The sequence below is a fragment of the Salvelinus alpinus genome, chromosome 32 (assembly GCF_045679555.1).
Source record: "Salvelinus alpinus chromosome 32, SLU_Salpinus.1, whole genome shotgun sequence".
NCBI classification, from domain to species: Eukaryota; Metazoa; Chordata; class Actinopteri; order Salmoniformes; family Salmonidae; genus Salvelinus; species Salvelinus alpinus.
Window position 1 is genome coordinate 30,454,667 of NC_092117.1, and position 26,290 is coordinate 30,480,956.

Consider the following 26,290-nt stretch of genomic DNA (forward strand, 5'->3'; position numbering starts at 1 on the left):
CTTGAGGTCCGAACAACATTTATGTTCCGGAGAAGGTATAAAAGATCGGTGAAGAATCCAGCTACGAACTGGTCCGTTTGTTACATTTTGGTGAAGCTCATGGGAGACGGTGCGGCCACATTACCATACCGATGTTTATATAATAGCCTCAGATATGATGCTGATGCTGGCCCACTGTACCTTCCTAGGGGGCTTGATCTGATGCTGGCCCACTGTGTACCTTCCTAGGGGGCTTGATCTGATGCTGGCCCACTGTGTACCTTCCTAGGGGGTTTGATCTCATGCTGGCCCACTGTACCTTCCTAGTGGGCTTGATCTGATGCTGGCCCACTGTGTACCTTCCTAGGGGGCTTGATCTGATGCTGGCCCACTGTGTACCTTCCTAGGGGGCTTGATCTGATGCTGGCCCACTGTGTACCTTCCTAGGGGGCTTGATCTGATGCTGGCCCACTGCGTACCTTCCTAGGGGGCTTGATCTGATGCTGGCCCACTGTGTACCTTCCTAGGGGGCTTGATCTGATGCTGGCCCACTGTGTACCTTCCTAGGGGGCTTGATCTGATGCTGGCCCACTGTGTACCTTCCTAGGGGGCTTGATCTGATGCTGGCCCACTGCGTACCTTCCTAGGGGGCTTGATCTGATGCTGGCCCACTGTGTACCTTCCTAGGGGGCTTGATCTCATAGTGGCACACTGTACCTTCCTAGGGGGCTTGATCTGATGCTGGCCCACTGTGTACCTTCCTAGGGGGCTTGATCTGATGCTGGCCCACTGGTTTTTCTTTCATTAGACATGCTCAAAGTGTTCTCACAGACACCTTGTGTGGTTTACATTTGATGACAATACGTTTGAAGTTAACTCAGTGGGGATAGAGCTGTGTTGCTCAACTCAAGAACACAATCTATTGGAGGAGTTTTCCAATATCGTTAGAAGCCAGAGAACAATCAACAGGAACATCTTTAACAAGATCTATGGAATGAAAGTGTTTTACTTTAAAAGTTTGCTGATAGGAGTTTGTCTGTGGGGTAGCCTTACTGTTATCTGATAGGAGTTTGTCTGTGGGTTAGCCTTACTGTTATCTGATAGGAATTTGTCTGTGGGGTAGCCTTACTGTTATCTGATAGGAGTTTGTCTGTGGGGTAGCCTTACTGTTATCTGATAGGAGTTTGTCTGTGTGGTAGCCTTACTGTTATCTGATAGGAGTTTGTCTGTGGGGTAGCCTTACTGTTATCTGATAGGAGTTTGTCTGTGGGGTAGCCTTACTGTTATCTGGTAGGAGTGTGTCTGTGGGGTAGCCTTACTGTTATCTGATAGGAGTTTGTCTGTGGGGTAGCCTTACTGTTATCTGATAGGAGTTTGTCTGTGGGGTAGCCTTACTGTTATCTGATAGGAGTTTGTCTGTGTGGTAGCCTTACTGTTATCTGATAGGAGTTTGTCTGTGTGGTAGCCTTACTGTTATCTGATAGGAGTTTGTCTGTGGGGTAGCCTTACTGTTATCTGATAGGAGTTTGTCTGTGGGGTAGCCTTACTGTTATCTGGTAGGAGTTTGTCTGTGTGGTAGCCTTACTGTTATGTTAGTCCCATCATGGAGCAATATCCAGAGTTCATTTTCAAATTCAATATCTGTGATCCAGTCAAATAACAACCAGCAAGCAATAATGATATACTGTAAAATTAATCTCAGATGAAATATTTGTTTTTGTTTATTTGTACAGAAGCTAGGCTTAGTTTTTAATTAAAGATGGCATTTTTTGATAATCTATCCACTTTGAAGAAATCCTTAGAAATGCTCTTTCCAGTAGGGAGCAAGTGTTTCGGAGGAGAGCTATAAAAAGGCCAGAAGAACGTAGTGGAGGGCTGAAGTATGCCACTTAATTATTTAGTTATCTCTCTCTCTACTCTTCCCCTTCTGTCTAGGGGATTAATAATATGCTACTTTTCTTCACTGGTCAGGTGTTCTCTTCTCCGTCTCATAGCAACATTAGATCTGCTTAGGGAGCAGGAGCCTCATTTACACTAAATATCTGCGTGCGCCATTTATGAAAAGAACAAGTACGTATACATTTTTTAAAATGTATTTATAAACTTGGCGAACGCCGTACATAGGTATGTTGCCCGTTATAAATCAGACCTGTCGCAAAACTGTGCGCGTGTGAACGAGCATTATAACTCTGTCAGAAAAACACCCTCCATTCACCTTTTATGGTGACCATAACACCCTCCATTCACCTTTTATGGTGACCATAACACCCTCCATTCACCTTTTATGGTGACCATAACACCCTCCATTCACCTTTTATGGTGACCATAACACCCTCCATTCACCTTTTATGGTGACCATAACACCCTCCATTCACCTTTTTATGGTGACCATAACACCCTCCATTCACCTTTTTATGGTGACCATAACACCCTCCATTCACCTTTTTATGGTGACGATAACACTTTTGTTGCTGTATAATTTGGAACTATTGGAATTAGGCCACGGCAGTTTCTGCTTTCTAAAAGAGAGAGCAATGGCAAATTTGATCCCATTTTTCTAGAGGTGTGACGGGGCAGAATGTTTTCATCTATTACAGGGACTTTTCATATCTAAACATGCTGCCTAAAGCCAGTGCCAAACAGTTGATTGATTGTATATTAGAAACAAGTTCAAAGTAAAATGCTACCAGCCACACTTCTATGCAAAAGATAAATTGTTGTTGAATATTTCGTTTGTCAATAGATTGTGTTTCTATCTGCGTTGGTACAGGCTCTGAGATGAAATAGGTTAATGACGTCACGCTGCTATCGCACAGCAATACTGTAGCCTACCCATACTGTCACATCTCTTACATAAGCTACCAGTCTATGTACTGGGTTTGCACAATGTTTCTATCTTTTGCATGAACTTTTGCTGTATCTGGCAAAGGACTGGGACAGTTTCTGAAAGAGTAAACGATCGCAAATGGTTGCAGAGCTGTCAGCACAACGTTTTAATTCAACAAGGTTTTGCGTTGACCCCCCCCCCCCTCCATATCACCCATTTGCACAAAATACTTACTTGCCTGCCTGGAATACAAATCGCCAACCACTAGTAAATCTCCATATGTGGTCTACAGTTTGTGTGGAGGAAAGGGCATTCTCACGCCAAGTTCAGTTTTTATGAATGCCAACTTTTGCGGGAAAACTGGCGCAAATGTTTTGGGGTTTATTTTGTACGTACGCAATGTTTATAAATGAGGCCCCAGAAATGGGGTCAAATAGTATTTGACATCTATCAAATATTTTTGCATTTGACTGAGCCTACCTGAAGTTTTTGACTATTCCTGCACTTTTGGTACCATTCTATTGGGTCCATTGCGCCAGGAAAGCTGCCAAGCTGAAGTAAGCCTATCCAAAAGTATTTGAACGACAACAAATACTATTTGAACCCAACACTGGTCTGTTAGAGAGTAATGGATGATCTGCAGTAATGTGGTGTGACCTAATCCCTGAGTATCTTAATATTCATGGTGTTATGATGAATGTGTGTGTTAGTGTGTGTGTGTGTGGCACAATGGAACAATTTAATTAGTTCCCCATATGCACATAATGCCTAGTGGCAGGACGCTATGCACTTGTTTCCTTTCCAGCCGTTTGTTTCTTGTCAGCAATCAGCCTAGAGTAGACTGATCCTCACTGAGGTAACTCAGCCTAGAGTAGACTGATCCTCACTGAGGTAACTCAGCCTAGAGTAGACTGATCCTCACTGAGGTAACTCAGCCTAGAGTAGACTGATCCTCACTGAGGTAACTCAGCCTAGAGTAGACTGATCCTCACTGAGGTAACTCAGCCTAGAGTAGACTGATCCTCACTGAGGTAACTCAGCCTAGAGTAGACTGATCCTCACTGAGGTAACTCAGCCTAGAGTAGACTGACCCTCACTGAGGTAACTCAGCCTAGAGTAGACTGATCCTCACTGAGGTAACTCAGCCTAGAGTAGACTGATCCTCACTGAGGTAACTCAGCCTAAGGTAGACTGATCCTCACTGAGGTAACTCAGCCTAGAGTAGACTGATCCTCACTGAGGTAACTCAGCCTAGAGTAGACTGATCCTCACTGAGGTAACTCAGCCTAGAGTAGACTGATCCTCACTGAGGTAACTCAGCCTAGAGTAGACTGATCCTCACTGAGGTAACTCAGCCTAGAGTAGACTGATCCTCACTGAGGTAACTCAGCCTAGAGTAGACTGATCCTCACTGAGGTAACTCAGCCTAGAGTAGACTGATCCTCACTGAGGTAACTCAGCCTAGAGTAGACTGATCCTCACTGAGGTAACTCAGCCTAGAGTAGACTGATCCTCACTGAGGTAACTCAGCCTAGGGTAGACTGATCCTCACCGAGGTAACTCAGCCTAAGGTAGACTGATCCTCACCGAGGTAACTCAGCCTAGCTGTAAACGAGTGTAAACAAACACCTGATTGGAGCAGTGAGTGCTGGCTTATTGAAACAAATGTCCTGTCACAGACACTGCTGGAGGAGTCTCTAACACATTGACAAGCATGTGTCTCTCCACTGTGTGTGTGTGTGTGTGTGTGTGTGTGTGTGTGTGTGTGTGTGTGTGTGTGTGTGTGTGTGTGTGTGTGTGTGTGTGTGTGTGTGCGCGTGTGTGTGTTGGCACTGGCTTCTGTGCAGGAGCCTGATGTATGCCTAAGGCCATGAACTCACCACTAAGAACCATTGTCAGGTGACAGGTCTATCTTAGTGAACGTGTACTGGGCGACTGACTCAAATGCTGACAGATGAGAGTCCATACTTTATATTTGACAACTTGTCTATTCACACCCAGACAGTCCAAACCCAGCAGGGTGATTTAGAAACCAGTTGATTTAGTAGAGCAGTGTAACCCATCGTTGTAATGTAAAAAAACAGCATTATAAACTGGGTGGTTACAGTCCTGAATGCTGATTGGCTGACAGCCAAGGTATATCAGACCCTATACCATGGGTATGACAAAACGTTTATTTTTACTGCTGTAATTACGTCGGTGACCAGTTTATAATAGCAATAAGGAACCTCGGGGGTTTGTGGTATATGGCCAATATACCACGGCTAGGGCTGTGTCCAGGCACTCTGTGATGCGTCGTGCCTAAGAACAGCCCTTAGCCGTGGTATATTTGCTGTATACCACAAACCCCCGAGGTTCCTTATTGCTTAATTATACCCCACTATTACTAGTCCCTTCAGAAAGTAATCAGACCCCTTGGCTTATTCCACACTTTGTTGTCACAGCCTGAATTCAAGAATGTATTTAATGTGTTTCTCACCCATCTACACACACTACCCCATAATGACAAAGTGAAAACATGTTTAATGTGTTTCTCACCCATCTACACACAATACCCCATAATGACAAAGTGAAAACATGTTTTTACAAATGTTTATTCTGTATTTCATTTTCAATACATTTGAAATCTCATTTACATAATTATTCACACCCCTGAGCCAATACATGTTAGAATCACCATTGGCTGTGATTACAGCTGTGAGTCTTTCTGGTTAAGTTTCTAAGAGCTTCGTTCACCTGGATTGTACAATATTTGCTCATTATTCTTTAAAAAGTCTTCAACCTCTATGAAGTTGGTTAATCATTGCTAAACAGCCTTTTTCAAGTCTTGCCATAGATTTTCAAGCCGATTTTAAGTCAAAACTGTAACTTTATTTTATTTTTTTATTTCACCTTTATTTAACCAGGTAGGCTAGTTGAGAACAAGTTCTCATTTGCAACTGCGACCTGGCCAAGATAAAGCATAGCAGTGTGAACAGACAACACAGAGTTACACATGGAGTAAACAATAAACAAGTCAATAACATGGTAGAAAAAAGAGAATCTATATACAATGTGTGCAAAAGGCATGAGGTAGGCAATAAATCGAATAATTACAATTTAGCAGATTAACACTGGAGTGATAAATCATCAGATGATCATGTGCAAGAAGAGATACTGGTGTGCAAAAGAGCAGAAAAGTAAATAAATAAAAGCAGTATGGGGGGTGAGGTAGGTAAATTGGGTGGGTAGTTTACAGATGGACTATGTACAGCTGCAGCGATCGGTTAGCTGCTCGGATAGCAGATTTTTAAAGTTGTTGAGGGAGATAAAAGTCTCCAACTTCAGAGATTTTTGCAATTCGTTCCAGTCGCAGGCAGCAGAGAACTGGAAGGAAAGGCGTCCAAATGAGGTTTTAGCTTTAGGGATGATCAGTGAGATACACCTGCTGGAGCGCGTGCTGCGGGTGGGTGTAGCCATCGTGACCAGTGAACTGAGATAAGGCGGCACTTTACCTAGCATAGCCTTGTAGATGACCTGGAGCCAGTGGGTCTGACGACGAACATGTAGCGAGGGCCAGCCGACTAGGGCATACAGGTCGCAGTGGTGGGTCGTATAAGGTGCTTTAGTAACAAAACGAATGGCACTGTGATAAACTGCATCCAGTTTGCTGAGTAGAGTGTTGGAAGCTATTTTGTAGATGACATCGCCGAAGTCGAGGATCGGTAGGATAGTCAGTTTTACTAGGGTAAGTTTGGCGGCGTGAGTGAAGGAGGCTTTGTTGCGGAATAGAAAGCCGATTCTTGATTTGATTTTGGATTGGAGATGTTTGATATGAGTCTGGAAGGAGAGTTTGCAGTCTAGCCAGACACCTAGGTACTTATAGATGTCCACATATACTAGGTCGGAACCGTCCAGGGTGGTGATGCTAGTCGGGCGTGCGGGTGCAGGCAGCGAACGGTTGAAAAGCATGCATTTGGTTTTACTAGCGTTTAAGAGCAGTTGGAGGCCACGGAAGGAGTGTTGTATGGCATTGAAGCTCGTTTGGAGGTTAGATAGCACAGTGTCCAAGGAAGGGCCGGAAGTATATAGAATGGTGTCGTCTGCGTAGAGGTGGATCAGGGAATCGCCCGCAGCAAGAGCAACATCATTGATGTATACAGAGAAAAGAGTCGGCCCGAGAATTGAACCCTGTGGTACCCCCATAGAGACTGCCAGAGGACCGGACAACATGCCCTCCGATTTGACACACTGAACTCTGTCTGCAAAGTAGTTGGTGAACCAGGCAAGGCAGTCATTAGAAAAACCGAGGCTACTGAGTCTGCCGATAAGAATATGGTGATTGACAGAGTCGAAAGCCTTGGCCAGGTCGATGAAGACGGCTGCACAGTAATGTCTTTTATCGATGGCGGTTATGATATCGTTTAGTACCTTGAGCGTGGCTGAGGTGCACCCGTGACCGGCTCGGAAACCGGATTGCACAGCGGAGAAGGTACGGTGGGATTCGAGATGGTCAGTGATCTGTTTGTTGACTTGGCTTTCGAAGACCTTAGATAGGCAGGGCAGGATGGATATAGGTCTGTAACAGTTTGGGTCCAGGGTGTCTCCCCCTTTGAAGAGGGGGATGACCGCGGCAGCTTTCCAATCCTTGGGGATCTCAGATGATACGAAGGAGAGGTTGAACAGGCTGGTAATAGGGGGTGCGACAATGGCGGCGGACAGTTTCAGAAATAGGGGGTCCAGATTGTCAAGCCCAGCTGATTTGTATGGGTCCAGGTTTTCCAGCTCTTTCAGAACATCTGCTATCTGGATTTGGGTAAAGGAGAAGCTGGGGAGGCTTGGGCGAGTAGCAGCGGGGGGGGCGGGGCTGTTGGCCAAGGTTGGAGTCGCCAGGAGGAAGGCATGGCCAGCCATTGAGAAATGCTTGTTGAAGTCTTCGATTATCACGGATTTATCGGTGGTGACCGTGTTACCTAGCCTCAGTGCAGTGGGCAGCTGGGAGGAGGTGCTCTTGTTCTCCATGGACTTTACAGTATCCCAGAACTTTTTGGAGTTAGAGCTACAGGATGCGAATTTCTGCTTGAAAAAGCTGGCCTTTGCTTTCCTGACTGACTGCGTGTATTGGTTCCTGACTTCCCTGAACAGTTGCATATCGCGGGGGCTCTTCGATGCTATTGCAGTTCGCCACAGGATGTTTTTGTGCTGGTCGAGGGCAGTCAGGTCTGGAGTGAACCAAGGGCTATATCTGTTCTTGGTTCTGCATTTTTTGAACGGAGCATGCTTGTCTAATATGGTGAGGAAGTAACATTTAAAGAATGACCAGGCATCCTCAACTGACGGGATGAGGTCAATATCCTTCCAGGGTACCCGGGCCAGGTCGATTAGAAAGGCCTGCTCGCAGAAGTGTTTTAGGGAGCGTTTGACAGTGATGAGGGGTGGTCGTTTGACCGCGGACCCGTGGCGGATACAGGCAATGAGGCAGTGATCGCTGAGATCTTGATTGAAGACAGCAGAGGTGTATTTTGGAGGGCAGGTTGGTCAGGATAATGTCTATTAGGGTGCCCATGTTTACGGATTTAGGGTTGTACCTGGTGGGTTCCTTGATGATTTGTGTGAGATTGAGGGCATCAAGCTTGGATTGTAGGACTGCCGGGGTGTTAAGCATATCCCAGTTTAGGTCACCTAACAGAACAAACTCTGAAGCTAGATGGGGAGCGATCAATTCACAGATGGTGTCCAGGGCACAGCTGGGAGCTGAGGGGGGTCGGTAGCAGGCGGCAACAGTGAGAGACTTATTTCTGGAGAGATTAATTTTTAAAATTAGAAGTTCGAACTGTTTGGGCATAGACCTGGAAAGTATGACAGAACTTTGCAGGCTATCTCTGCAGTAGATTGCAACTCCTCCCCCTTTGGCAGTTCTATCTTGACGGAAAGTGTTATAGTTGGGTATGGAAATCTCAGAATTATTGGTGGCCTTCCTAAGCCAGGATTCGGACACGGCAAGGTCATCAGGATTGGCAGAGTGTGCTAAAGCGGTGAGTAAGGCAAACTTAGGGAGGAGGCTTCTGATGTTGACATGCATGAGGCCAAGGCTTTTTCGATCACAGAAGTCAACAAATGAGGGTGACTGGGGACATGCAGGGCCTGGGTTTACCTCCACATCACCCGAGGAACAGAGGAGTAGTAGGATGAGGGTGCGGCTAAAGGCTATCAAAACTGGTCGCCTAGAGCGTTGGGGACAAAGAATAAAAGGAGCAGATTTATGGGCGTGGTAGAATAGATTCTGGGCATAATGTGCAGACAGGGGTATGGAGGGGCGCGGGTACAGCGGAGGCAAGCCCAGGCACTGGGTGATGATAAGAGAGGTTGTATCTCTGGACATGCTGGTCTCAATGGGTGAGGTCACCGCATGTGTGGGGGGTGGGACAAAGGGGGTATCAGAGGTACGGAGAGTGGAACTACAGGGTCCATTGCAAACCAAAACAATGATAATGAAAACTAGCCTGAACAACAGTATGCAAGGCATATTGATATTTGAGAGAGACATACAATAAGGCATAAAGTGATTGCAGGTCTTGATTGGGAGAGCTAGCTAAAACAACAGGTAAGATAACAGCAGCAATAACAGGGTGCTAGTCTAACACAGCAACAACAGGTAAAAATGGCGACGACTAGGCAGAGAGGGTCGGATTAACTACACACAGATCCTGAGTTAAAGCACAGAGCCGACAGATAAAACACAAATAAACAGAATGGAGTACCGTGAATTAATGGACAGTCAAGCATGCATCAGCTATGTAGCCAAGTGATCATAGTGTCCAGGGGGCAGCCGTAGATGGAGCAGGGAGGCCTCCACTAAGCTAGCACGCGGCGTTTAAAGTTAGTAGCCCGGGGGGTGGTCTGCTCAGACGGAGGGGGTCTGCTCAGACGTGGTCGTGTCGACAGAGAATCCAGAGAATCCAAGCCGAATGGCGAAAGAGAGGTTGTGAATTGTAGAATTGTGTTTGCTAACTGGTGCTAGCTTCGTGGCAGTGGCGCTAACTGCGCTAGCTGCAAGCTAGCTGTGAGGATCAGAAGTAGTGGCTCAGGGATTACGGCAGGAATCCGGCGTTGTTGTCGAGAGACAGTCCGATGCTGGTAAATTGGTGAGTAATATCCAGGCTAATAACAGGGCTGGTGTCTGTGCTGAAGGTAAAAGCTACTAGCAGCGGCAAAAAAATGGCTAAATTAGCTTGTAGCTGATTTAGACCAGTTGTGATGGATTGGCTAGTCTCTGTGTCAGCATAAAAAAAGGTCCAGTCCAATTGGCAAAAGAGGTATTGTAGCCCAAAAATTCGCTGGTAGACCTCCTCGGCTAGCCGGCAGATGGGCCTAGCTCGAGGCTAGCTCAAGGCTAACTGGTGCTTGCTTCGGGACAGAGGTGTTAGCCAGTAGTAGCCACTCGGTTGCAGCTAGCTAGCTGTGATAATACGGTGTAATTGTCCGGAGCTTGCGTCAGGAATCCGGTGATGTGGTAGAGAAAAAGCAGTCCTATATGCTCTGGGTTGATATCGCGCTTGCAGACTGGCAGGTATTGGCCCGGTATTGAAGCTGGCTGTGTCCGAGTTAAGGGCGAAGACCGCAGCAGTGGCTAACTGACTACTAGCTAGTAGCTAGTTATCTGGCTAGCTTCTGATTGGGGTTACGGTTCTAAAGTATAAAAAAATAGCAGGTCCGTACCACATTGGGTGAGGCGGAATGTAGGAATGTATATTCAGTTCCTAGATGGAAAGTGAAATTAAAATATATACGAAATGTATACGAAAAATACGAATACTATTTACACGGGACAGACAGGACAAAGACACATCCGACTGCTACGCCATCTTGGATTATCGAGTAACTGGGCCACTCAGGAACAATCCATGTCGTCTTGGTAAGTAACTCCAGTGTATATCTGGCCTTGTGTTTTAGATTATTGTCCTGCTGAAATGTGAAATTGTTTCCCAGTGTCTGTTGGAAAACAGACTGAACCCGGTTTTCCTCTAGGATTTTTCCTGTGCCTAGTTCTATTCTGTTTATTTGTATCCTAAAAAACTCCGTAGACCTTGCCGATGACAAGTATACCCATTACTGCCACCACCACCCTGCTTGAAAATATGAAGAGTGGTACTCAGTGATGTGTTGTGTTGGATTTGCCCCATACATAACACTTTGTATTCAGGACATAAAGTGCATTTCTTTGCTGCAGTTTTACTTTAGTGCCTTATTTCAAACAGGATGCATGTTTTGGAATATTTTCTATTCTGTACAGGCTTCCTTCTTTTCACTCTGTCATTTAGGTTAGTATTGTGGAGTAACTACAATGTTGTTGATCCATCCTCAGTTTTCTCCTATCACAGCCATTAAACTCTTTCTCTATTGGTCAAAACATCGTGCTATATAAGGAATCCATTTGGAACAATCTGTATCTGAGACCTGCTTCTCTACTGTAAGGTAGTTATTTGTGGGTTTATGGGCTGTCTTCACTCACATCCATTAGCTTCAGAGAGAGAAGCTGTCATACACACACACACACACACACACACACACACACACACACACACACACACACACACACACACACACACACACACACACACACACACACACACACAGGTTAAATAACTGTGTTCCTCCTCTCCTTTAGTGTTTCCTATCTGTCTTCCACTCTATGAATCCTAATGTTGAAGAGTGTGTAAGAGTCTTGCCTAAAAAAGGCTGCTGGCACACAGCAACAACTAAACAAGAAAGCAAACTCACTCTGCATCCTGTGAAAATGTAGACTGAGGTATCTCCCAAGAGGGGGTGGGTTGGCTAGCACTTTTCATACACGCAGCAGCTGCAATAGCATCAATGGTTTTGGTGGGATAAAAGCTTCTTCTGGAGTGATATTTACATTAGAGTTGAGTGTGTTTGTCAGGGGGGGGGTTGTGTGCCATGGAGTTATGACTTACCCTGCCTCTTCTTTTTCCACTACAGTTCCAGTTGGAAGTGAAATTGTCCTGTTTCTGTTAGTGTAGAGCGATTAACCGAAATGTCAGTTATTTATTTATTGTTGTTGTAATTTTTACCCCTTTTTTGTCTTGTCTCATCGCTGCAACATTTTTTTTCTGTGAGCTCAATGTGCACATCACACAGTTTCTCCAGAGATAAATTCGATCCAGACTGAACTGGGCAATGTAGTAGGGAGTTGTAGTTTCTCCAGAGATAAATCAGATCCAGACTGAACTGTGCAACGTAGTAGGGAGTTGTAGTTTCTCCAGAGATAAATCAGATCCAGACTGAACTGTGCAACGTAGTAGGGAGTTGTAGTTTCTCCAGAGATAAATCAGATCCAGACTGAACTGGGCAATGTAGTAGGGAGTTGTAGTTTCTAACAGGCCAATATTTGACCCAGCACATCTTTTCAGTCTTATGTAGCAACATTTGTAATGGTGTTTTTACATTGGATAAAGGTAGAGACTCAGAGCTAGAACATGGTATATCAAACACTGCACTTGAGGAACAATGGGAATGCAATTCTGCTTTGAAGTTGATAAACTTGTAACTTCACTTTTGAGAAAATGGCCCTTGAATGTTTTGGTATACCTACAGGAGAGGTCTTCTTTGTCTACACCCATTTATCATCGTTCACACCCTCTTAAGCCTTAGCCCCACCCATCTCTTTAAGGATTCACATGTGAGGCCATGTGCTAAACAGAGTGAGTAAGGAAGTGTAGTAAATAACCAAAGATTTCAAAATTAAAAGTGGTCAAAGTAGTAGGCTGCAATATGGAAAACTCTTTATCTAGTTCTTGTCCTACATCCGGATCTGACTTTGGTGCAGGTCATGTTGTTCTTCACATTACCGTCTCTGGGAAACACACACTATATCAAATAAAGTTTATTTGTTACATTCACAGGATATACAAGGGGTAAACGGTACAGTTACTTGCGTAGTAGCAATATTTAAATACTAGAAAGTGTCCAGATAAAAATATTTAATAATTATTAGATGATGCTTACCCAGACACACTTGTGTAAATAGATGGATCATGTTGAAGAAACGCTATACCCACCCCCCAGCCACAGCTAGCTAGGTGGATGGGTCACTATTGTCTAGACATTGTACACATGTTCATGAAATACAATAGATGGCCGTAATCACCCCCAGACACACCTGGCTAACTTGACGGGTCACGTGAGAGAGAGGCTACAACCACCCCACAGCCACGTCCAACTAAGTGAATTGATCTCTACAGAAGGTGTACAGTGACATGGTTACTTGCATATTTGTATATAGTGCTGTGAAAAAGGTTAAGTTTTGCCTTTTAGATCACAATTAGGCTAATTAGTTTACATGATTCTATATTAATAGTCCTACTCGTAAAGAGCCTTCCTTTGGAGGTGGTTAGGCTTTAGGTCTCCATGGACACAACAGGAGTCCCTCTAGTTGTCGAGAATGACTAACCTCTTCAATATGATGCTGATTGCTGTGCATCTGTTGGGCATGTTCCTGATACAAGGTGGATGCTGGCCACTGCAGAGGCCCAACAGTAATCTATTGTACTGATTTAATGTTGTTTGTTTGTTATTGGCAATGAGAGGCATCCAAGCTAATAAACATCTCTGTCATCATATCCATGAAGAATGCTTTTATCAAATCATGTTTGCGAGTCGAGGAGGGAGCCTCATTGTCAGATGTATCCCACTAGTGAAATAGAGCTTCATGTTATGTATGCCTACGCGCTAGGCTACTCTGTGTCTGAGTGCAGGAAAGGAATGGACTGGAGAATACAACAGCTTTGATCTTGTGAAGTAATGGGGATGTGATGATCATAGTGTACTGTCTGACAGAGAGGGATGGATAGAAGGAGACTTTAAAGGTGCTACACATATGATAGTATTTTTTAGTTTTGCATTTTAATTTCACAAAATGTCCATATCTGCAGTAATTTTGGAATGATAGTGTTTCACAGTATTACTTACATGCCAGTGTTGTGATTGGCTGTGATATTCACCTATTGATTTCTCCCGCCGGCGCAGGATCTGTGGTCAAAATGAGAACGCTGTTCTGACTTTGGCTGTCATATATATATATATATATATATATATATATATATATATATATACACAGTGGGGAGAACAAGTATTTGATACACTGCCGATTTTGCAGGTTTTCCTACTTACAAAGCATGTAGAGGTCTGTAATTTTTATTTATTTATTTATTTATTATTTACAAAAATCCAGAAAATCACATTGTATGATTTTTAAGTAATTAATTTTCATTTTATTGCATGACATAAGTATTTGATACATTAGAAAAGCAGAACTTAATATTTGGTACAGAAACCTTTGTTTGCAATTACAGAGATCATACGTTTCCTGTAGTTCTTGACCAGGTTTGGTCAATTTGCACGCTAATTTCCTGGTTGCTAAAATTCTGAACGGTTCGCTCAGTTTGTGAGAAAACAAGCACTGAATAGTGTAGGGAATCATTGTACCATCTGAATCACTGTGAAATACCTTGCAATTCACTTAGCTCTAGGCTGCATTTAAAACACATCTCCCTCCTCCCCAGAATCCCATTTCCCCGTAACATGGCGGAGACTCGCACTTGAACCTTTTACTTTCTGTTTTGGTCCACCAGCTTCAAACAGCTGGAAAAACATATTTTTTTTGTATTTTTTAAAGGTATTTCACAGTGATTTAGATGGTACAATGATTCCCTATACTATTCAGTGCTTGTTTTCTCACATAAAGTGAAATTGAGCCAACAGTGTAGAATATTAGCAACCAGGAAATGATAGAGGGATTTCCACTAGATAACACAACCACCTAGTCAAAACAACTTTCCCATTTTGAGGCCAATATCACAAACAATCAAATCAAATTGTATTTGTCACATGCACCGAATACAACAGGTGTAGACCTTAACATGAAATGCTTACTTACAAGCCCTTAACCATCAATGCAGATTTAAGAAAGTATTTACAAAATAAACTAATGTAAAGTAAATAATAAAATAAAAATAATGGTGCTATATACAGGGCGTACCGGTACCGAGTCAATGTACCTCGATAGGTCAGGTTGACTCGGTACCGGGACCAAGTCAAATTACCTCGACAGGTCAGTTGAGGTAATTTGTACATGTAGGTGGGGTAAAGTGACTATGCATAGATAATAAGCAGTGAGTAGCAGCAGTGTAAAAACAACTGGGGGGTAGCCAAATAGTCCAAGTAGACATTTGATTAATTGTTCAGCAGTCTTATGGCTTGGGGGTAGAAGCCGTTAAGGAGCCTTTTGGACCTAGACTTGGCTTTCCAGTACCGCTTCTGGTAATCCGTCTGGCCCCGCGGCCTTGTGAATGTTGACCTGTTTAAAGGTCTTGCTCACATCTGCTACGGAGATCGTGATCACACATTCGTCCGGAGCAGTTTGTGCTCTCATGCATCCTTCAGTGTTGCTTGCCTCGAAGCGAGCATAAAAGGCAGTTAAATTTGGTTTGATTTAGCCCGTCTGGTAGGCTTGCATCACTGGGCAGCTCGCGGCTGGGTTTTTCTTTGTAGTCCGTAATAGTTTGCAAACCCTGCCACATATGTAGGTACGGTCACTGTGAGGACGACGTCGTTGATGCACTTTATGATGAAGCCGGTGGTACGAGATGGTATACTCCTCAATGCCATTGGATGAATCCCGGAAGATATCCCACTCTGTGCTAGCAAAACAGTCCTGTAGCTTTGCAACCGCGTCATCTGACCTCTTCCGTATTGAGCGAGTCACTGGTACTTCCTGCTTTACTTTAGCTTTTAAGCAGAAATCAGGAGTATATAATTCAGGTCAGATTTGTCAAATGGAGGGTGAGGGAGAGCTTTGTATATGTCTCTGTGTGTGAAAGGTGGTCTATAGTTTTTTTTTCTTTCTGGTTGCTCATGTGACATGCTGGTAGAAATTAGGTAAAACGTATTTAAGTTTGCCTGCATTAAAGTCTCCGGCCACTAGGAGTGCCACTTCTGGATGAGCATTTTCTTGTTTGCTTATGGCCTTACACAGCTCATTGAGTGCATTCTTAGTGCCAGCATTGGTTTGTGGTGGTAAATAGATGGCTACGAAAATATAGATAAACTCTCTTGGTAGATAGTGTGGTCTACAGCTTATCATGACGTACTCTACCTCATGCGAGCAATACCTCGAGACTACCTTAATATTAGACACTGCGTTCCAGCTGTTATTAACAAATAGACACACACCCCAATCCCTCGTCTTACCGGACGTAGCTGTTCTGTCCTGCCGATGCACGGAAAACCCAGCCAACTGAATATTATCTGTGTCGTCGTTCATCCACGACTCGGTGAAACACAAGATATTCGTTTTTAATGTTGGTAGAATCGTCTGGAACGGAGCTCATCCAGTGACGTTGACAAATAGAACGGATGGTAGAGGCGTGTTAAGCATCTCACAAGGCACCCTGATCTGCGCCCCCTGTATCTCCTTCTTTTCTTCATGTAAATGACGGGGATTTGGGCCTTGTCCGGGAGCAACATTATATCCTTTGTCAGACTCATTAAAGGAAACATCTTTGTCCAGTTCGAGGGGAGTAGTCGCTGTTCTGTTCAGAAGCTCTTTTCGGGTCAAGAAAGATGGTAGCATGAACATTATGTACAAAATAAGTTACAAACATTGCAAAAAAAAACTAATTTTCACTGCACTGTTACGTAAGTAATACTGTGAAACACTATCATACAACTATTACTGCAGATATATTATGGACCTTATCTGAATTCACAATGCAGCACCTTTAACAAGAACACAAAGGGAATATGAACGATTTTGAGAGAGAGCGTTCTTATTTACCTCAGGGCCTGGAGACCATCAGATACTTTCAGCAACTGTTGTTAGCACATTAGATGTTGTTTTCCTGTGCCAACAACCTCTGGCCTCTGTAAGGGTCCTCTGCTAGTTCAGACATCTTTGTCGTACTCAGACCTTTGTGTTTATGTTTAGCCATTGCTCTGCTGAAAACATTGAAGGGTGGTTTCCCAAACACAGATTAAGCCTTATCCTGGACTAAAAAGCATTTTCAATGGAGATTCTCCGTTGAGTATTCTTTTTAGTTCAGGAGTAGTTTTAGGCCTAATCTGGGTCCAGGAAACTGCCCCTCAACTGATCCCAACTGAGCCCCTCAATGTTTTAATATCATTCCTTTGCCATGTTTTTCTCACATTTTCTCTTGGCATGAATGCTGTTGCTTTTGCTTTCATGGTGCTTTTGACTTCATGGTGACGTAAACTGTGGTCTCGGGAAAGATTTGTACACTGGGTTGTATAACTCCTCAGTCCTCCTCTTACAGCCAAACATTGTTTTTTTAATCATATCTTATATCTCTTTGACTCACTTACAGCCTGTTGCATTAATCAGATGATAACACATCCTGTTGCAGTAATCAGATGATAACACATCCTGTTGCAGTAATCAGATGAGAACACAGCCTGTTGCAGTAATCAGATGAGAACACAGCCTGTTGCAGTAATCAGATGAGAACACATCCTGTTGCAGTAATCAGATGAGAACACATCCTGTTGCAGTAATCAGATGAGAACACAGCCTGTTGCAGTAATCAGATGAGAACACAGCCTGTTGCAGTAATCAGATGATAACACAGCCTGTTGCAGTAATCAGATGAGAACACAGCCTGTTGCAGTATTCAGATGAGAACACAGCCTGTTGCAGTAATCAGATGAGAACACAGCCTGTTGCAGTAATCAGATGATAACACATCCTGTTGCAGTAATCAGATGAGAACACATCCTGTTGCAGTAATCAGATGAGAACACAGCCTGTTGCAGTAATCAGATGAGAACACAGCCTGTTGCAGTAATCAGATGAGAACACAGCCTGTTGCAGTAATCAGATGAGAACACAGCCTGTTGCAGTAATCAGATGATAACACATCCTGTTGCAGTAATCAGATGAGAACACATCCTGTTGCAGTAATCAGATGATAACACAGCCTGTTGCAGTAATCAGATGATAACACATCCTGTTGCAGTAATCAGATGAGAACACAGCCTGTTGCAGTAATCAGATGATAACACATCCTGTTGCAGTAATCAGATGAGAACACAGCCTGTTGCAGTAATCAGATGAGAACACAGCCTGTTGCAGTAATCAGATGATACCACATCCTGTTGCAGTAATCGGATGATAACACATCCTGTTGCAGTAATCAGATGATAACACATCCTGTTGCAGTAATCAGATGATAACACATCCTGTTGCAGTAATCAGATGAGAACACAGCCTGTTGCAGTAATCAGATGATAACACATCCTGTTGCAGTAATCAGATGATAACACATCCTGTTGCAGTAATCAGATGATAACACATCCTGTTGCAGTAATCAGATGAGAACACAGCCTGTTGCAGTAATCAGATGATAACACATCCTGTTGCAGTAATCAGATGATAACACATCCTGTTGCAGTAATCGGATGATAACACATCCTGTTGCAGTAATCAGATGATAACACATCCTGTTGCAGTAATCAGATGATAACACATCCTGTTGCAGTAATCAGATGAGAACACAGCCTGTTGCAGTAATCAGATGATAACACATCCTGTTGCAGTAATCAGATGATAACACATCCTGTTGCAGTAATCAGATGATAACACATCCTGTTGCAGTATTCAGATGAGAACACAGCCTGTTGCAGTAATCAGATGAGAACACAGCCTGTTGCAGTAATCAGATGAGAACACATCCTGTTGCAGTAATCAGATGATAACACAGCCTGTTGCAGTAATCAGATGATAACACATCCTGTTGCAGTAATCAGATGATAACACAGCCTGTTGCAGTAATCAGATGAGAACACATCCTGTTGCAGTAATCAGATGATAACACATCCTGTTGCAGTAATCAGATGAGAACACATCCTGTTGCAGTAATCAGATGAGAACACATCCTGTTGCAGTAATCAGATGAGAACACATCCTGTTGCAGTAATCAGATGATAACACATCCTGTTGCAGTAATCAGATGATAACACAGCCTGTTGCAGTAATCAGATGATAACACAGCCTGTTGCAGTAATCAGATGATAACACAGCCTGTTGCAGTAATCAGATGATAACACATCCTGTTGCAGTAATCAGATGATAAAACAGCCTGTTGCAGTAATCAGATGATAACACAGCCTGTTGCAGTAATCAGATGATAACACAGCCTGTTGCAGTAATCAGATGATAACACATCCTGTTGCAGTAATCAGATGATAACACATCCTGTTGCAGTAATCAGATGATAACACATCCTGTTGCAGTAATCAGATGATAACACATCCTGTTGCAGTAATCAGATGAGAACACAGCCTGTTGCAGTAATCAGATGATAACACATCCTGTTGCAGTAATCAGATGAGAACACAGCCTGTTGCAGTAATCAGATGAGAACACAGCCTGTTGCAGTAATCGGATGATAACACAGCCTGTTGCAGTAATCAGATGATAACACATCCTGTTGCAGTAATCAGATGATAACACAGCCTGTTGCAGTAATCAGATGATAACACAGCCTGTTGCAGTAATCAGATGATAACACATCCTGTTGCAGTAATCAGATGATAACACATCCTGTTGCAGTAATCAGATGAGAACACAGCCTGTTGCAGTAATCAGATGATAACACAGCCTGTTGCAGACAAAACCACACAACACAGAGGAGAGCTCTTCTAGCCCAATCTAATCATCATAAGGCATTAATTCAGTCAACAATAATATTTTTTTTAAATAAATAATACGTATGTTAATTAAGCAGAGACTACCTCTTCATTTTTTACCCTCACGTTGGTCTCCAAAGCATCACTGCACTGTATCAAATGATTCTCAGTTTGCTTTACCCTCTGAAGATTAATGTATGTAATGTCAATGTCAATTCTCCACATTTTGCCAATTCAAGGTCATTTAATTCACCAGCAAGATGACTCAAGAAATATCTTAATATATGCTTATATATGTTAATATATACTTATATATGTTAATATATACAATCTTCGCAGAAGCTTTTATCCAAAGCCATTTACGGTCATGCGTGTATACATTATACGTATGGTTAGCCCTGGGAATCAAACCCACTATCCTTGTCAATGCAAGCGCCATGCTCTACCAACCAAACCAGACAGGACCATGTGTATTTACCGTGCTCTAACAACCAGACAGGACCATGTGTATTTACCATGCTCTACCAACCAAACCAGACAGGACCATGTGTATTTACCGTGCTCTACCAACCAAACCAGACAGGACCATGTGTATTTACCATGTTCTACCAACCAAACTAGATAGGACCATGTGTATTTACCATGCTCTACCAACTGAACTAGACAGGACCATGTGTATTTACCATGCTCTACCAACCAAACCAGACAGGACCATGTGTATTTACCATGCTCTACCAACCAAACCAGACAGGACCATGTGTATTTACCGTGCTCTACCAACCGAACCAGACAGGACCATGTGTATTTACCGTGCTCTACCAACCAGACAGGACCATGTGTATTTACCGTGCTCTACCAACCCAGCCAGACAGGACCATGTGTATTTACCGTGCTCTACCAACCAAACCAGACAGGACCATGTGTATTTACCATGCTCTACCAACCAAACCAGACAGGACCATGTGTATTTACCGTGCTCTACCAACCAGACAGGACCATGTGTATTTACCGTGCTCTAACAACCAGACAGGACCATGTGTATTTACCATGCTCTACCAACCAAACCAGACAGGACCATGTGTGTTTACCATGCTCTACCAACCCAGCCAGACAGGACCATGTGTATTTACCATGCTCTACCAACCAAACCAGACAGGACCATGTGTATTTACCGTGCTCTACCAACCAAACCAGACAGGACCATGTGTATTTACCGTGCTCTACCAACCAAACCAGACAGGACCATGTGTGTTTACCATGCTCCACCAACCAAGCCAGACAGGACCATGTGTGTTTACCATGCTCTACCAACCAAACCAGACAGGACCATGTGTGTTTACCATGCTCCACCAACCAAGCCAGACAGGACCATGTGTGTTTACCATGCTCTACCAACCAAACCAGACAGGACCATGTGTGTTTACCGTGCTCTACCAACCAAACCAGACAGGACCATGTGTATTTACCATGCTCTACCAACCCAGCCAGACAGGACCATGTGTATTTACCGTGCTCTACCAACTGAACCAGACAGGACCATGTGTATTTACCATGCTCTACAAACCGAACCAGACAGGACCATGTGTATTTACCATGCTCTACAAACCAAACCAGACAGGACCATGTGTGTTTACCATGCTCTACCAACCCAGCCAGACAGGACCATGTGTATTTACCATGCTCTACCAACTGAACCAGACAGGACCATGTGTATTTACCGTGCTCTACCAACTGAACCAGACAGGACCATGTGTATTTACCGTGCTCTACCAACTGAACCAGACAGGACCATGTGTATTTACCATGCTCTACCAACCAAACCAGACAGGACCATGTGTGTTTACCATGCTTTACCAACCAAACCAGACAGGACCATGTGTATTTACCATGCTCTACCAACCAAACCAAACAGGACCATGTGTATTTACCGTGCTCTACCAACTGAACCAGACAGGACCATGTGTATTTACCATGTTCTACCAACCAGACAGGACCATGTGTATTTACCATGCTCTACCAACCAGACAGGACCATGTGTATTTACCATGTTCTACCAACCAGACAGGACCATGTGTATTTACCATGCTCTACCAACCAGACAGGACCATGTGTATTTACCATGCTCTACCAACCAGACAGGACCATGTGTATTTACCATGCTCTACCAACTGAACCAGACAGGACTATGTGTATTTACCATGCTCTACCAACCCAGCCAGACAGGACCATGTGTATTTACCATGCTCTACCAACCGAACCAGACAGGACCATGTGTATTTACCATGCTCTACCAACCGAACCAGACAGGACCATGTGTATTTACCGTGCTCTACCAACCGAACCAGACAGGACCATGTGTATTTACCGTGCTCTACACACTCATATGTGAGGCTTTGTAGATCACCCAGCGGACTGAGTTGTCAACTAACGGGAATTCAAAGCCATTGGATTTATGTTAACTTCTTTTTTTTTTAAATACACATTCCATCAATTTTTTTACATTCATAACTTTTTGTTAAATCCAATCAGTTATCCACACTGTTTCAACGTGATCAGTAGGAAAAACATATATTTTTTGTTTGATGAAATGTGGAAATAAAGTTGATTAAACTCTCCCCTCTCTCCTCCCCCCTCCCCCCCCTCTCTCTATCTCCCCCCCCCCCCTCTCCCCCCCCCTCTCTCTCTCCCCTCCTCTCTTCTCTCCCCCCTCTCTTCTCCCCCCCTCTCTTCTCCCCCCCTCTCTCCCCCCCCCCCTCTCTCTCTCCCTACAGCACTGTACTCCATCCTCCTGTTCTGTGTCTTCCTGTGGATACCCTTTGTCTATTTCTATTATGAGGAGAAGGAGGATGACAGCATCAACAAGTGTTCAGTAAGACTGCTGCTGCCTGTCCTCTTACTGTAGTCTAGAGACACACACACACACACACACACGCACACACACACACGTTGACCTTGGCTATGAACAGCAGTCACTAGCTGTCTGTCTCTGGGTTAAGGAAGGTCAACACTGTATTTATTCATTATTTTGGACTTAATCCCATGAGTCCCACATATCGTGAGAGATTACATTCCTAATGACCAACCAGAGGCTGAATGTAAACACATCAGTCTCAATTAAAACACTCACTCAATATCAATATATCACAATCCCCCAAAATAGATACAGAAGTGATACTTAAAGCTCTATGCTACAAATAAAGTGTACAGTATCCCTATAGAACTACATACTGTAGAAAAGCGTACAGTATCCCTATAGAACTACATACTGTAGAAAAGCGTACAGTATCCCTATAGAACACCATACTGTAGAAAGCATACAGTATCCCTATAGAACTCCATACTATAGAAAAGCGTACAGTATCCCTATAGAACTACATACTGTAGAAAAGCGTACAGTATCCCTATAGAACTACATACTGTAGAAAAGCATACAGTATCCCTATAGAACTACATACTGTAAAAAAGCGTACAGTATCCCTGTAGAACTACATACTGTAGAAAAGTGTACAGTATCCCTATAGAACTACATACTGTAGAAAGTGTACAGTATCCCTATAGAACTCCATACTGTAGAAAGCATACAGTATCCCTATAGAACTACATACTGTAGAAAAGCGTACAGTATCCCTATTAAACTACATACTGTAGAAAAGCGTACAGTATCCCTATAGAACTCCATACTGTAGAAAGCATACAGTATCCCTATAGAACTACATACTGTAGAAAGCATACAGTATCCCTATAGAACTCCATACTGTAGAAAAGCGTACAGTATCCCTGTAGAACTACATACTGTAGAAAAGCGTACAGTATCCCTGTAGAACTACATACTGTAGAAAAGCGTACAGTATCTCTATAGAACTCCATACTGTAGAAAGCATACAGTATCCCTATAGAACTACATACTGTAGAAAGTGTACAGTATCCCTATAGAACTACATACTGTAGAAAAGCGTACAGTATCCCTATAGAACTGCATACTGTAGAAAAGCGTACAGTATCCCTATAGAACTACATACTGTAGAAAAGCATACAGTATCCCTATAGAACTCCATACTGTAGAAAAGTGTACAGTATCCCTGTAGAACTACATACTGTAGAAAAGCGTACAGTATCCCTATAGAACTACATACTGTAGAAAAGCGTACAGTATCCCTATAGAACTACATACTGTAGAAAAGCAACAAGAAAAGGATATAGTTGAGACTTTACTGTCGACTCGTGAATATTACGTATACATGGCCTCTGTTAAGTTAAGTGTGGAAAAAGCTAAAGCCCATAGGAATAGACCACCTCCCCCCCTCTTCATCTTAAAGTGAATATTGCTGAAATGTCATATATTGGTCTCCAAAGGACACGGTAGTGATTATATAGATTACATGCCACAGTGAGCTTCTTCCCTTTCCTCTGGGTTGGTTTGGAGCTGACAGAAGCACTTCCTCTCACAGCCAAGGAGTTCTTTTGAATCATTACTTTCAAAGCACCCTTTAATAACAGCGCTGGGAGTAAGGTGTGTGTGTGTGTGTGTGTGTGTGTGTGGGGGTGTGTGTGTGTGGGTGTGTGTGTGTGTGTGTGGGTGTGTGGGTGTGTGTGTGTGACTACTCTGAGAGTCTTTGGCAGGTTGAACAGGACTCTGGATTCCACTTCACACTCCATTGTCCCCTTACTAAATGGAATATGGAATTAGTTAGCCAGCCACTCACCTCAAACGTACACACACACACACACACACACACCCGCCCCCGCCCCCGCCCCCCCAACCAACCCCATTGACGAATTAGATATTGTTACATTCCTGATTAATAATCACAGTATTAATAATTCTGTCTTTCATTACAGCAAGTGAAAAATGCTCTGAAATACACAATTGGATTCATCATCGTCTGTGCAGCACTGCTATTAATTGGGTAAGTACTATGAGACACTGGCACCCACCCTATTCCCTATTTAGTGCACTGCATTTGACCAGGGCTTGTATAGGGGTCTGTATAATAATATAAGGAATAGGGTTCCATTTTGGACACAGCCATAGATGGTGGGGAGAGGTGTGTACAACATGTCATTATAATCGATTAATGAGCAAGGTGTTTTCCTCTTCAAGGAAATCAAAGTGCTTTAAACTGCCATCTGTTCAGCCATGAGCAGCCAGACATCACAGAAACAAGTCCTCTTCCACCAGAGTAGTTGCCATACACCTGGGTTCTTCTACTGGTTCAATCTAACTTCACAACTTTGTACACTTTCTCTGCAACTTTATTTATATTCCTGTCCCAAGATGCCCTCTGCTATAGTTAGTGCCCCAAGATGCCCTCTGCTATAGTTACTGTCCCAAGATGCCCTCTGCTATAGTTACTGTCCCAAGATGCCCTCTGCTATAGTTACTGTCCCAAGATGCCCTCTGCTATAGTTACTGTCCCAAGATGTCCTCTGCTGTAGTTACTGTTCCAAGATGCCCTCTGCTATAGTTACTGTCCCAAGATGCCCTCTGCTATAGTTACTGTCCCAAGATGTCCTCTGCTGTAGTTACTGTCCCAAGATGTCCTCTGCTATAGTTACTGTCCCAAGATGCCCTCTGCTATAGTTACTGTCCCAAGATGCCCTCTGCTATAGTTACTGTCCCAAGATGCCCTCTGCTATAGTTACTGTCCCAAGATGTCCTCTGCTGTAGTTACTGTTCCAATATGCCCTCTGCTATAGTTACTGTTCCAAGATGCCCTCTGCTATAGTTACTGTCCCAAGATGCCCTCTGCTATAGTTACTGTCCCAAGATGTCCTCTGCTGTAGTTACTGTTCCAAGATGCCCTCTGCTATAGTTACTGTCCCAAGATGCCCTCTGCTATAGTTACTGTCCCAAGATGTCCTCTGCTGTAGTTACTGTTCCAAGATGCCCTCTGCTATAGTTACTGTCCCAAGATGCCCTCTGCTATAGTTACTGTCCCAAGATGTCCTCTGCTATAGTTACTGTCCCAAGATGCCCTCTGCTATAGTTACTGTCCCAAGATGTCCTCTGCTATAGTTACTGTCCCAAGATGTCCTCTGCTGTAGTTACTGTTCCAAGATGTCCTCTGCTGTAGTTACTGTTCCAAGATGCCCTCTGCTATAGTTACTGTTCCAAGATGTCCTCTGCTGTAGTTACTGTTCCAAGATGCCCTCTGCTATAGTTACTGTTCCAAGATGTCCTCTGCTATAGTTACTGCCCCAAGATGCCCTCTGCTATAGTTAGTGCCCCAAGATGTCCTCTGCTATAGTTACTGACCCAAGATGCCCTCTGCTATAGTTACTGACCCAAGATGCCCTCTGCTATAGTTACTGTCCCAAGATGCCCTCTGCTATAGTTACTGTCCCAAGATGCCCTCTGCTATAGTTACTGTTCCAAGATGTCCTCTGCTGTAGTTACTGTCCCAAGATGCCCTCTGCTATAGTTACTGCCCCAAGATGTCCTCTGCTATAGTTACTGCCCCAAGATGCCCTCTGCTATAGTTACTGCCCCAAGATGCCCTCTGCTATAGTTACTGCCCCAAGATGTCCTCTGCTATAGTTACTGTTCCAATATGCCCTCTGCTATAGTTACTGTCCCAAGATGTCCTCTGCTATAGTTACTGTCCCAAGATGTCCTCTGCTATAGTTACTGCCCCAATATGCCCTCTGCTATAGTTACTGTTCCAAGATGTCCTCTGCTATAGTTACTGCCCCAATATGCCCTCTGCTATAGTTACTGTTCCAAGATGCCCTCTGCTATAGTTACTGCCCCAAGATGTCCTCTGCTGTAGTTACTGTTCCAAG

General features: G+C 43.6%; 1 protein-coding gene across 2 annotated transcripts in view; it reads left to right on the forward strand.

The window, feature by feature from the left end:
• The window catches only part of LOC139562203 (lysosomal cobalamin transport escort protein LMBD1-like), a 247,937-nt gene that overhangs the window by 46,508 nt on the left and 175,139 nt on the right, over positions 1 to 26,290 (forward strand). For both annotated transcript variants that reach the window (XM_071379664.1, XM_071379665.1), the window contains exons 4-5: positions 22,279 to 22,376; positions 24,347 to 24,414. In XM_071379664.1, the coding sequence (XP_071235765.1) occupies positions 22,279 to 22,376; positions 24,347 to 24,414 (166 nt within the window). The remainder of the gene's footprint in view (positions 1 to 22,278; positions 22,377 to 24,346; positions 24,415 to 26,290) is intronic.